Source organism: Tympanuchus pallidicinctus, unplaced genomic scaffold, assembly GCF_026119805.1.
Source record: "Tympanuchus pallidicinctus isolate F22 unplaced genomic scaffold, pur_lepc_1.0 scaffold34, whole genome shotgun sequence".
NCBI lineage: Eukaryota > Metazoa > Chordata > Aves > Galliformes > Phasianidae > Tympanuchus > Tympanuchus pallidicinctus.
The window spans coordinates 376,996-391,571 of NW_026294752.1; the positions used below are offsets into that span (position 1 = coordinate 376,996).

General features: G+C 38.9%; 1 protein-coding gene across 1 annotated transcript in view; it reads left to right on the plus strand.

The window, feature by feature from the left end:
- Positions 1-2,010: 2,010 nt before the first annotated feature.
- POU6F2 (POU class 6 homeobox 2) overlaps positions 2,011-14,576 on the plus strand; it is a 246,238-nt gene continuing 233,672 nt past the window's right edge. Inside the window, exon 1 of the mRNA XM_052699000.1 lies at positions 2,011-2,254. Coding sequence (XP_052554960.1) covers positions 2,089-2,254 — 166 coding nt within the window. The 5' untranslated portion in view covers positions 2,011-2,088. The remainder of the gene's footprint in view (positions 2,255-14,576) is intronic.

Here is a 14,576-nt window from a genome sequence, read left to right on the forward strand (position 1 = left end):
ATGTTTCATATATTTACAATATGTAGACACAAGCCCAATTTATTTTCTGAAGAGTTCAAGGTAGGTATCATTGGTTTAGGGAAAAAAAAAAAAGAAAAAAAAAAGCCAAACAAAACAATGGAGTAATGTTTGTGGTTGCTATCTGCAATAATCTAATGCTGACAGAGAGCAGTATTTTATTTAGTAATTAACAGTGTAAAGGGGAGAGAAGCTGTCATGTTGGTTCTTAAGCTGGGGAATGTGATGAAAGATGATATCTGCGATCTCATCCTTTCCACTTGTTTAGGATTGTCAGGATGAGAAATGTCAGCATTATGAAAGCTCAGCTCTGCTCTTGATATGATAAAACCCTTCAAAAGCCAGTCTTTCTCTCCCTCTCCCCCCTCCTTTCTCCCTCTCCCTGCACTTGCTTTTTTATTTATCCTGTTTTGTTAGATGGCAGAAATATAATTCTTTTCTTTCTTCCTATTATAAGCCACCATTTTTGTTTTATTATATGTTTCACAACCCCTAATGCCCCACTGAAAATTACCTTGTTAAATGACAGTGTTTCAAAGCCATGAATCCTTTCCACCATTCCCTCAGAGGTTTGAAACAGTCAACAGACTGTAAAGAATAAATAATAAAAAAGTATTGATTATTTTGATGACTGTGAGATTCAATTAAGTATTAATTTTGCCCTCCAGTGGACCTATCAAGGTATTCAAAAGGGAGGATTCGGCTCAGCTAAATGTGTGCTGAGTGCTTCAGCCTTAAATAGGGAGAAAATGTGTTTACCTACAGTATTTGAAGAGGAGTGCATTGATGCACAGAGTCCAATATTTAAGTGCTGTGCAAATTAAGCCCTGGTGACAGTGACATTGTTTTCAGCGATATGAGTATTGACTAAAGAAGTGCATTTGATGACAGCTTAAACTATTTGTATTGATTAACATTTTCATAGATTATCATGTGTCATATCAAATTCACTTTTCAGACATGAATACATTAAAAAACCCACAGGCAAACATCGACCAATGTGATGACGGGACAGAGGGAACATGCTAACCAACCTAGTTGCTCGCTGGTCACCTGTTCTCTGCATAAGAACCATTTAGGCATGAACTTTGCAATAAATAGCTGCCAGGGAGCGCAACAAGGTCACTTGTTCCTTTCTTTTTTTTCAGTTTTTTGACTCTGGTTTCCCTGCTGTCATGGTATTATACCTGTTAGTTTGCAAACGGGATAATAGAGTGTGCTCGGAAATAATGCCTGACCCCAAATGTCCTCAGTGAGCAGAAGATAAAACAGATCCAATTCGTCAGGAAACAATTTAAATACGTAGATGTAAGGTTTTACGGGGCTGTAAGGTCCCAAGCACGACAACAATTGCAAACTGTTTGTGTAAGTATCTTCCCTCATTTTATCTTAAAAAAAAAAAAAAAAAAAGTTGACGTGTTTTTAATTTCAAAAGCAAAAATACGTGTTTGTTGTGTGCTTACAGACTTCTGAGGCATAGCATCCCAGAGGCGAGAACCGTTGGAAGAAATCTGTGTCTCTGTTGAGTGTGCGTGCTGAAATGGCTATTTGTTGCTGTGTATTTTCGTAGAAACACTGGTGGAGAGATGTGTGTGTGTGTGTTTGAATTTGTTAATGTTGCACGGAGGAGGATGCCTCTTTAAATCACCGGGGAGTGCTGGCAGGGCGCTCCTCTTCGGTGCCGTTGGAGCATACAGGAATTTCGTTTCTTACTACGTTAAGGACAGAGCGAGGTGTAAAAACATACACACACAAAAAGCACATCCCACAATTAAAGCTGTGTTGGTTATGTTGCTTTCATAGAAGTTTTTCTCCAAAGCATCCTGAATCTCTCACATGCTAGTTGAGCTTTAATAGGGTGGGGAGTAATGGAAAACTCATTGGATCTGTAATAGCTCTTCACTTGACTGCAGCCAGCAATAACAGCAGGAGCAGCCAGAGATAAGAGAGAGAGAGAGAGAGTGTATGTGTGTGTGTGAGGGAGAGGGAGTGGAAGAGAGACTATACGCACACCAAAGCTGCCACTTTTTTTTTTTCCCTCACTCTTTTTTTCCCCCATCCTAGGATCCAATGATAGCTGGACAAGTCAGTAAGCCCTTGCTGTCACTGCGGAGTGAAATGAATGCAGAGTTGAGAGGTGAGGACAAGGCAGCTACTTCAGACAACGAGCTGAATGAGCCCCTGCTTGCGCCTGTGGAATCAAATGACAGCGAGGACACTCCCAGCAAGCTCTTCGGTAAGTCTGTCTAGGTATTTCATTTCACTGCTACCATGTTGTCCGGAAGAGCAATCTCCCCCCCGTTCTTTTTTATTTTTTTATTTTTTTTGTTCACTCAGTTCTCTCATAAGTAGCAAGGAATAGCTCGGAGCATGCAGGCAGTCAGCCCTCTGCTCCCATTGCGCCTGGCTACCGCGAGTGACAGTGTCACGTCCTGAAAACTTTTGTCAACAATGAACTTATTTTATGCAAGCTGCGCTCGTTTTATGTTCTTATTTGCCTCCGAGGTCTCTGATGTGAAAAATGGCAGGGGAATCCTTTTTCTTGGAGTATTTCGTTAACATTTATGATGTTAAGTGCTGATGTGAGTGCATGACGTGCTATCAGTCCTTTCTGTGGCTGGGCTAAACTGAGGAGCTACCATTTTAAATGGTAAAGATAAGGCAGCGTGAGGAGAGCTGAGACAGTCCCATCGCAGACACTCTATACTGAGTAAACAAAGGCTGCCAAGAGTACTGCACGTGGAGCTGGTGCTTTAAAATTTAAATTAGAAATAAAATATTTCTTCTAAAGCGTGTGCCAGAAAAAAATAAAAAATAAAAAAAAAGCAAAACTGTTTAATTTTTAAATAGCCTAAATTATGCCGGATGAAAGCATAATCTTTCCTCATCAAAACAAAAGCAGTGAGAGTGGCACTCCAACACAGACATCTGTCATTCAAACGGATGACACCCTGTAAGCCAACTCAGGCAACTCTGATCTCTAATCAGAAAAGGGAGCAGAGTTGTTGAGGCGCGTGCTTGAGTGATAGATGTTGATAGATGTCTGAGCTGGAGCAGTACTCCACGGCACACAGTGACATTTTGGGTTTAGTGTGACTGCTCTCTTGGAGGAGTTCCTTTTAATTATTTCCATTTGTGACATAAGAGAAGCCTTAATAGAAGCAGAGCATTTTTCCATGATCCTGTAAGTAGAAGTTGAAGGGAGAAACGTGTTGTTTAATGAGAATGCTGCTTTAAGGCACAGAGAGAGCCCATTTTCTAAGATTCAAGTTTTGATTTCATAATCTGTAAGAAAATCTGTAGTGGTGTTCACATTTCAGTATTCCAGCTACAGTTAGAGCTGCAAGATTTTATAAATAAAAGAATACGTGTGACTTTCTTTAAAAATATTCCTCCCCCCTTACTAGAAGAAATAGCACAGAAATGTTTAACTCAGTAACTTTGCTGCAAATAAGGGAAAATAATAACAATAAGCCTAAAATTTAATTTCTCAGTTGCAGTAATGGCCATCACTGAATATCACATCCATGTCTAAGTGCCCCCTCAGTAATCTTTGTTTCCATGGAAAACATAATTTCTGTTATCAGTTTGTATATTCACACACCACGTAACAATTGTTTTAGTCCATTTCATCCAGGAAGTGATTCTGATGTCTAAAATACAGGAGGCTGTTACTTGCATATATATTGGTATAAATATCTTCTGCTGTTTATATATTTTATGTGATCAAATGTACGGGGTGCTAAATATCTGCTAAATATAGCAAGGTATATAAAAAAGAAAAAATGGACTTTTAATTTGAGAGTGCTGAAATGTCTGCTTTTAGACCAGGCGAGTCCTGTGATAAAAGGCGGGCTGGTTTTTTGAGCCATTGTCATTTGGGTGCTCAACAGTGGTGATGAAACAGACACACGTACTTTCATTAGAGTTGTCGTGCGGGATTATAGGAACGATGTGCAGCAATATCTGATCTGAATTGTAAATGTAATTTGTGTTCCTAAAACAGTGTTGGAAAAGCTACAAATTAGTATATCGTGCTGTTTGTTTCAGCAAGTGTGTTTGCCAGCCCCGTACAGATACTGCTAAAAAGATGTTTATAAGTTAAAAAAGAAAAGTAGGTGAGATAGTTCTGCTGCCTTAGTATGAACTTATGTACTGCTTATCTGAGCTCTGTGACAATTACAGCAGATGCTACAGATGTTGTAGCAGCAGCTCTTAGCAGTTAATTTTAATAACTTCGAGAACAGAAAGGGAAAAAAAATGGGGTTATTTTGATACATTGAAGGATGAAATGAAGCAAATTTATTCAAAATAGATACTTAGCCTTTATGTCCTGGATGTCTCCCTTTAAGATATATTTGCAGTAAATAATTTAAATTTACTTTTATTTAAAGCTTTGATACTCGCATATGAAGGATTATTCTGTATCTGTTTCTCTTTGTTTAATGTTGTGAATAGCATGTTAGGAATGCATACTTAGGGGCTTTATTTGCAGTCTCTGAAATTACATTATTTGTGAACGTGTTTGACATACGATGGCATAGAGATTGGCATTTTCTTCCTCTTTCTTCTATGCGATGAAAGAAAAGAATTTCCTTTATATAAAATAGCGTGTAATAAATTCTGTGTGAAAATCTGCCCAGATCTATTAAGCAAGAGAGGGAGAAGCATTTTAGAAAGTCATGGGGAGGAAAACAAAGTTTTCCTAAACTGTCTCTTTCACGTTTCTTGAAAAAATGGTGATCATGCACTGAATTAGTGAAAATGAATGACCAGCAGTTGTGTCTTACGTTTTGTGGATGTGAGCAATATTTCCTGAGTCTTATTTTCATACAGATGAACAGAATTGAATGATTAGATACAAAGAGCTTTATTCTTTCTCATCGGGCACATTCTGCTTGGCCTTCTTGTGACAGATGTGTTTATTTCTGCAGAGACCCACATTGCTCACCTGTACCTTTTCCTAAAATCCACATCTTTCATCTTACACTTCATTGTTTCAGTATTTCACTGCGTACCACAGGAACAGTCGATATTCATTTTTTGTTTTGGTAGCACGTGGCCCCAAAAAAGGCATCTCTTTAACACCTCAGTCCCTGCCCCAGGTGAAAAGAGGGCAGGGCTACGATGAATTATGCTTATATCTGACAAGGAAAGATATGCATTAAACTTTTGTTTCTCTTGTGCGTGCTCTGGTACCGATTCTGGTACCCTTCTGAGGTGGATGCTGCACTCTATGTGTGTCAGATAGCAGCACTAGCAAGTTTTTGGCAGTTTGAAGCAGCTCCCACCTGAAGCTGCTTGTGGGTGCCTGGGAATGGGGCACTTAGTCACTGTGCTGCAGTGTTACTTGTGAGTGGTGGCAGGAGCAGCTGGGATAAGCAATGTTCTGATTGCTGCCTGTTTGCCTTCTTTTCTTTCTATTGTGGTGTTTTGGTTGGGTTTTTGTTTGGTTTTATTTCCAGAAGCAATGGCTGCCCTGTAGCTGGACGGGTTGTAGTTGTAACGCTCACCTTGTGGTTTTTTATCAGTGGGCTTTTTCACATCTTAGAACCTGTGTGCAAAAAACTTCTGACACTGAAATAATGTGAAACAAGAAGAGAGCTAAGCACAATGGGAAATGCTTTCTGAAGCGCAAAACATTGGGAAATCTCTATATTCTGAGGCATGTTGTAAACTCAGAAGTAGCATTTTGAAGTCTGGAGTTTGCGCAGGTTTAGAGTTGCCATTCCAGAAATCCCACTTTTGCCTTGCAGGAAAAGGCAAAGCTGTTTAAGTAGAGATCTTATGTTAGTTATTTATTGTTTAAAATATTTGTGAAGCAGTATCTCCATTTTAGTCATGTTAAGTCATTAAGCAACACATAATTTAAGGCTGGCTGGCCGGCATTCCTGGCACTGGCAGTTTCAGATCAGTTTGTGTTACGCTGCAGTATGCTTCAAAATAGCCACACAGGCCTAATTTCCCAGTTCTCATTAGAAAAAGCTTTTTTTTTTAATGTTAAGCAGTAGTGTTGCTTGAATAAATACATAGGATTTGCTACTAAATTAGGTGTCTTTTTACACAATGTCTTTAAAGAAGTTTAAAATAAGTTATCAGGTATTGGTCTGGAAAATGTCAAGAACAAAACAACATTTAGCTGTGTAATATCACAACTGTTGAGATTCAAAAGCTGGTGTAGACACTGGGCTTATGTTGTGCATGAAATTCCCTGTACAGGAAAAACCCCAGGAAATTCGTCCAAGCTTGAGAAGCACCTGTGGGCTGAGGTTGGCTTTTATAGGGTTGGCTCAGATTGGTGAATCCTTAATCACAGGTAATTTGTGACATAATTAGATGTTGGCTAAGATAACTCTACTAAATTATAAGAAATTGTGTTTGTTTGTTTGTTTTTGGCATATATCAAGCCTGTGGTTTTATGCATAAAGCTTACAAATTAACAATGAAAAACACAAGTAGTGAGTGCAAGACCCAGCCAATATTAGTAGAGCAGAAATGTTTCCTTCTTAAGGATTGCAGGACAGCAGAAAAATAAAACAGGAAAAAAGAAATGCTTACTACCTTTCTTTTTGTGCTGGCAAGGATTTGTGAAATTAAATCTTCCATCTTGCTGTGATGGAACCGAAGGCTGTGGTTCTGTACCAGCTTTCTGCTTTTCACAATGCTGTGTATGTTTGAAATAGCGAGTGGGCTCTGTGAGTTAAAGGAATCTGCACTTGTTTCTGTAAACAAGGGTTTGTTTTCAAAACCCTGAGCTGACTTCGGTGTTTTGTTTTCCTTCCCAGAGCCGTTGCCCCCACTCAGACCTGAGAGTGTCTTCCTATAGAGGCATACACATGCATGCTGCAGCAGAACAGGGCAGAAGTTCTTTCTTCTGCTAGCAGGTCCCTCACATTGCTCTTTAAGGAAACATACGCTATCCAATATCATCTTAAAACGAAAATTGCCTCAATTAGAATTTACGACGCTGGCTTTGTTTCGGTTACAGAGGGTGAAGGCTAAATTGTTTTTCACCTCTGGAGACGATGGCTCGGCGGGTCAGAGCAGGGGTCACTGCCAGGCTGCTCGCAGAAGCTCACATCACTGTCATTAGCAGCACGGCTGGCCTGTGGGGGAAGGCCCACGAACAAGGAGCCGTCCTTTTATTGCTGTATTGAAGGATGATTCTCTGTGTTTTGGTGATGCTCTCGTATTTAAGCACCTACAAGGTGTGTCAGCCCATCAGAAGTGCTTTGATGAGATTTGGCAAATTCAGGGAAAGCACTCGGCCTTCATTACTCTCACTGCATTTTTTAAGGCTCTAGTGTGTATTCCTGCTCAAGGGAAGTTTAAAGCCTAGGTTGTTTCAATATTAAAACTAAGGCTTTCTTTGAGATATGTTCAATTTGCAAAAAAAGACTCCTTTCTCTTCAAATAGTTTTATTCAGCAGATCCACAGTAATTTCCACATTGCGGATGCTTTGGTGTGAGGCGTTATCGGTTACCCATACAATCAGAAAGGGCCCTGGGACCAATCCTGCTAGTGCCTGGATGTGGGATACTTTCATTAAAGCATGTCATATTTGAGTTAGGAGCACTGTTTCATTCCAGGGGTGGTGCCAATGGGGAGCGTTCGGACTTGGCACAGTTAGAATATCAGCTCACAAATACAGGCCTGCAAGTTTTCAACGAATCTGAAAATTAGATGATGGGATAGACTGTGATTTCTGAAGGATATGTTTGCTATCAACATTAAAAATAGCAGTTTGCGAGCAGTTAGGGGCTTGAATTACCCCTCTGAACTTATATTATTGTCTGACTTCTTGGTGTAGTTCTCACCAAAGTCAAAGGAGAGAATGCCCTGGTGAGCAGGCAGCAGATGCCCATTAGAGCCTAAGAAGATGTCGTGACTATTGAAACACAAAGTAAGGTGGGATGGTAAGATGCAAAATCCATCACTGGCTCAGGGCTCCTGCTGTGCCCATGTGCTGCTGCTGCTGATACGGGCATACCGACACAAGGAGAGGCTGGGCTCCTGCTCCCTTTACCCATCAGTGTAAGCAAAACTGGGGAGATGAAGAGGAAATATTACCTGTAAATTCCCTTGCTTTTATGGAAAAAAACCAGCCATTACTGCATCTCAACTGTGACAAAGGGAACCTATTTAAAAACAACAAAAAAAAAGAACAAAACGTTAAAAAAACCCAACATAGCACACAACTATTTTGAGTGTGGAGAAAGTAATGCTTTTTTTTTTAATTATTTTTTATTTCTCATGAATTTCTAATTACTTATTCTCTATTTTTTTTTTTATTTTCTTGAGCTAAGTGTACGTTATGCATTTCTTAAATGAGGCTTGCAGTCTTATTATCTGCATTTATATACAGAATAACTAGCATTAGTGCAGGAAGGAGAAAAAATGAAATCCAAGCATGCAGTTTGTATGACTGAATGACAAATAGTTCGTTTTTAATTAGTTAATCTTTCTTCCCCAGTCTTTGAAGCTATAAAAATAACATCAACAAACAAACTTGTTTAAAAGCAACATAAATGGCTGGTGGTTTCAAAGGGGAGCTTGCTGGCTACCAGGCAGTAAACAGGTAATTTGTGAAAGAACTGTTACTTTCTTTGATTGAGATCCTTGCAGGTTTGTGTTTTGAGATTAATAATAGATCAGACACTTGCACATTAAAAAGGAAGCAAATGCAAAAAAAAAATAGAGAAGGAAAGAGAATTGGGTGCTGCAATTGGACTGCATGCGATGCAGCAAGTTCTCTTGGAAATACGCAAGAGAGGCAGACAGAGAAGAAGGTGTATTTGCCCAAACGTGCACATGGCACCACTTAACACCTCTCTTGATTTCCTTATGCTAAACCAAGAGATAGCAAGTGCTTACACCAGGCTGGCACACTGTCAGGGGGCAAGCTGTATAAAGTTTCCTGCTGTCAGGTTAATAAATTTTTTAAAAATATCCAAAGGCAGAGGTAGCTGTAGGAAGCTCATAGTAACAGTTGCCATTCTCCTACGGATCATTTTTCTCTTTAATATCCCATGTAGCACTTGGTTTTCCTTGTTGCGTTGTTTTCCCAGGTTTTGTTCTTTCTGATATTTGTGGGTTCTTTGTTTTATTTCTTTTTCATTGCAAAGCTGTTTCCTTCTGTTACATCCATCACCTGTGGTCCCCTTCTGGAGAGAGAGATGGTCAGAGGATGGGAAGATCAGCATTATGGCTTTTTGATATGGCGGTGTATTCCATATACTCTTTTTTTTTTTTTTTTTCCTACTAATGGTTTATTTTTTGACTTTTATTACAATTACCATTAGTACTAGTTCTATTATTAGCACTATCAAAATAACATTTTGCTGGTTACAGAAATCGTTTCTGATGGGCTTGGTGACAGAAGGCACATTAATATGACAACTAAATCTGAAAATTAATGATGAAGAGAGGCAAAAGCAGAATAAAATTAAAATTTGTAATTTGTGAGCTTCAGCTGGAATATTATTTTGTAATGGAAATGGTTTGATGTTTGTTCATGTAAAGTCTTTATTTTTCTTCCCTGTGTAAGAATCAAAATCAATATTGGTATGAAACAAAAGGAGATTTGTATTGTGACATGTCCTGCTTTATGTTCTGATATTGCTTTGATGCTCTCGAAAGCAGGTCTGAGCCCTTTTACTTGGAAAGCGGGGGTCATCTGGAGAAGAATAGTACCTCAGCCTGTCTGGCTAAATAAAACCTGCTGTTTTCAGAGAGACTGAAATTGGGTTCATTCTGTAGATACTTCACTGGTATCTACATCTACCAAATCGATGCTCAGCCCATACCCCAGCAACTCTCTCAAATGTGGTTAACACTGAGCTACTGCTTGGCTATTCCTAACGATAGTTTGGATTTTTCCATTTTTATTTCAGAATATACATAAGGAGTTGTTGGGAGAGTGTGTTGTTTTTTATCAGGTGTCCTTTCTTTTCAGAAAGGTAAATCATTGTTTCAATTTCAGAAAATAAAGCAAACAAAGAAGAAAACCTGGTCACGCTAACTGAAAGTGGTGACAAAGGTTTTTAGAAAAGAAAGAAAGAAAGAAAAAAAAGGATTAAATATTAAAATCATCAATGTGGCTGGAATAGGGTGTAAATTATTTTATTGCAATAAAAGAGTCAGTTCTAAAGCAATTTTATGTTACTCTGAAGATGTGAGTGCTAAACAAATGAGAAGAAGATTTTTCCTGAGAGAAACTACAGCAATTTATGATTATATTAGTTCTTTGCAAACTGTTGTGGTGTTTTTTCAAGTCCTTTAATACTGGCTTTTAGAGATAGTTGTGTGAGTTTCTGTTCTGGTGATGGTTGATCATTAGTGATTCCATGAAGTCTTTTTAATTTTCTAGCTCACTGTCCAATCTCACCTACTCTCACTTGTTTAAGTCTTGCTTTTAAGTTGTTGTATAATGAATTATTAGCAGCCGGTTCAGTTCCAGCAGAAAGTAATGGAAGTCCTTTAGGAGACTGCAGTGGACACAGGATCTCACTACCTATGCCAAGTCCTTAAAGAGGTCAAGTAGAAACAAAAATGCCTTCTTTCCTTTCTTACACTTGAATTTTGCAACTCTTCCCCTTTCCCTTTGCAGTTGTTTTCGCATGCATACACATGCATGGTGCACATAGCCATGCCCACGAAGGTGTCAGTAAGGTCTAACCAAGTGTTTTGCTTCTCTGCTGTGGAATTTTAGGTTCTTTTGGTTTCCGTGCTTTGCTTGAAGCTTATTCTTTGGGATAAGATTTGTTAATCGAACAGGATGATCTAAAACCGTTGCTTCATCAGGAAGCCAGAATTATTCTTCAGTAAATATACCCTAAGGCATACTTTAATATATTGTACTATTAAGAATGTGTAATTATTTATTGAGGTAGCACGGTATTAACTGGAGAGGAAGAACGATCATTTGAATTCAGTCTAATCTTTTGAGCAAATACAACATAGAGCAGTTTTTATATTTTCTTTTGCATATAATTGGGATTTACTCGCATGGTGTGAAGATGTCATGTTTGCTCAGCAATTTGAATAAACATGAGGCTAGATTTTGAGAGGTCTCGGGTGAGCTCCCATTGGCGTGCTTGCGGGAAGGTTTTGGGATGCCTTGGGATGTTTGTTACATTAATACTCCCGTGCCAAACCTCGGACAGCCCTTATTGCACTCAGACAGTGCTCTGCAGCCTCCCATGTTCCACCTAAATGTCAGCTGAACATACGGAAAAGAAGGAGTGACTGCTTTGTGATGTCTTCATCTTTGCCAAAAGAGGAATTATTTAGCTGGTCCCGAGTTACCATGGTCTTCCCTTCCATCATGCACATAGATGTTGATATCATGAAGGCTCTGTGATTCCATGCCCGCTGATTTGGCGTTGCAGAATGGACAGCAATCCTGAGGGGCTGACATCTGACCTGCTCTGGGCAGCAGCCATTTTTTTACTAATGCTGAAAGCTACATAACTCTGTCAGATAAGCAAAGAAGTGTTTTTTAAGGCAATGTTCAGAAGACTGGCAGTGCAGATTGTCATAATTAGACTCTAAGAAATAATTTTGCACCAAAAATGGCAATTACTACTGAAATAAAAACATGACTAGAAAAATGAAGCAATGGGACAGATATATATGAGCTCAAAGGTGATTGTAAATGTATAGGCTTGCTATTTCTCCTCCTTTCTTATGCTTCCTTGCCTCGTATCATAAATATTTGGGACTGCGAGCCACAAATCTCTCCACTGGAACAGTGGAATTTGGAACTGGAGGAAAGAAAAAAGGAAAAAAAGAGAATTATTTTATTTATACTTTTGTTTCCTAATTGATTACACTTTATTCTCACAAGCACAGTAAATGTAATGATGGTATCCAACCAGATGAGCACCTGCATACATCATTTGATTTTTCTCTTATGAAGAGAGCGAAGGGAACTGTTGTGTGGGTCTGTGGCTGGGATTTGATGCATTGCTTTCCCAGTCATCTTACATGGCTACAGCAGGGTGAGCCTTCTCGTAACAGTTGCTGACAAAAAAAATAATAAAAAAAAATCTTTCAATCAGTTGGTGCTGCTTGCTCTACCCCAGCCCCCACATCTCTTTGCTTTTACGAGGCCATGAATAAAAGAGGGACCGAATGATACGAAGGCTTCCTCAGATGAGATGTCCTCGTTGATGAGCAACTTTGGGTCTGCTGGGACTATGGCTTGTGACTCTGGAACTCCAGGGGTCAAATCAGAGCCATTCCTGCACCGCAGCAGGGTGTAGGCAGTGACCAGCCTGAGAACTCAGAGCAAAGCATCCATTTTGTGGGGAGGAGCAGTGATTAAAAATCAAAACGGAAATTAAATCTCCTGACTCTGGTCAGGCTTCTGATTTGTTGTTTGTTTGTTTGTTTAATTCTTGACGATCTGTTTTGGTTTTGTATTTTCTGTGGCTTTGAATAACTGCTGTGTTCTGAAACACAGTTGAAGACAGTTTAAAATATATATATATATATAAAAAAAATAAGATTCTTTAAAAGACAGCTTACTGCTGACTGTTTTATTTTGTTTATATCTGATATTTCTTGTGGTATTCAGATGGTTGTAATAGACTAGCAGGAGAGCTGCATGTCTTGTCATCTGTAGTGTATCAATACGTTTTTATAATGATACAATAACCTGAACCCTGTAACAGTTTATGATCCATTTGAGAATTCTTATGGATTCTCAGAGTGACGGAGACCTGAAAAAAGAACTTGACTGCTTTCTCAAAACTGGTGCTGTGACAGGAAAAACTAGTGCGCCTGTGATTTAGTTGCTAAGGAATCATATTGATCTGATTCGTCATTAAACTTTTAAGTTAAAAAAAAAAAAAAAAGTCGAGCTGTTGAAGGTGGAAAAAACGGTGATGTGATTGTGAGGGTCTGCAGTACAGGTAAACGGTGCCATATCACTCCCGATATTGATTTGTTATGATTAATAAATATGATTTTATGCATTACCCATGTACTGTATCCATAATAGTGCTTTTTTTAGAGCAGAAGAAAATTGCTTCTTGCTCTTTATTTTTCATTGACTATTTTTAGTCAATGATAAATAAAGAACTTTAACAGCAGTCTGAATGCAGGAAAGACAGGACTTTGAAGTGGGACCTGCAGAATGTAGCAGTAATGAATAACCTCACAGGGAAGTATACGCGCAGCCATCTTAACATTTGTAATGATACTAATTTCCTCCTGCCTTTTAAAATATGCTTCCACATGAGCTCTCAAAAACCATAAAAGCCTGGCATGTAAAGTAAATTGTTTGTCACTTGCTGACGACCTGCCATATTTATTGTCAGGAGAAATGGACATTAGTTGGAAAAGCAGTTGTTAAAGGCCAAACAATTTTTAAAGATGGCAAAGATGTGCAAGGGCTTTCCTTTTTCTAACAATGAGCCACCCCTGCAGACATCAAAAGACAAGATAATAAGACACTTCAAGCACAATTCAAGATTATATTCAACATCTAAAGGCTCATCTCTTGTCAGTTTGCATTTACTCTCCCAGGGATGTGATGCTTCTATCATCATTCTGTCAAGAGGAGTCTGGCAGAAGCGATGAGGGCCCCTCATTTCACACACTTAGTGTTTTTTATCAAATAGCCCACGCTTATTCTGATTCAGCCAAAATGGAGGGATAATTTGAAGAAGGTCATGCACAAGTACAAAAATCTTGTGCTGATTTGTGTGATTAGAAGGCATTAAAATTGCACGTTTATGTTAGTTCCGAGATGTTTTGTCAGTTTATTTAGTAATACACTGTTGAAGCATTAAAAATCTTTTTTTTTTTTAATTAAAAAAAAAAAAAAAAAAAAAAGAAGCTTGCTTAAAACAACACGTGCTCTGTTATTTAGCAAATAATCTGAGCAGTGAGCTATCCTAAGTGGCATTGTTTTAATGCATTTTTAATGTATCCACAAAATATATTCCCAGCCCTTCTTCCCTTTGCAAGTGGGATGTTCTGGAGCTCCGGAGGTGAAAGCTTGGTCCGCTTGGACCCATTAAGATTTTCCTTGCTGATGGTTTCATCCTCTAAACTCTTGTTTGAATAAGGATTTAGGTGGCTGAAGTCAGCACTGATATGAAGGTAATAATTTGACAGTACACACAGGCAAACCCGAGTACTGATTAAAACAGTACAACACACGTATGGTTACTCAGAAGTGATATTATTTAAAATACATGCTATCTTTGATTTGTTGCACAGATGTTTTGTGGCCCATCTCAACCCATTCACGTGGACAATTTTTGTGGAACCGTTTTTCTGGAAGCCAGAGCTGGAGCAGTGTAAGCATACAGCACCTGAGGTGTCACCTCCAGCCTCTTCCTTCCCTTTCCCGTTCTGTAAAGTTGTCATGTGGCTCTGTGTGTGCTGTTCATGGTAACTTATCAGTTCATTAGGAGTCAGTTGTTCTTCATTTTGGGGAATCCCAAAGGGAGGAGCGGGACGTAACTTGACTGCAGAAGCAGTTCTTCTGATTGTTCTTTCATGGGTCTTAGGTTAACGATGAAAATACTAATTATTCAAGACA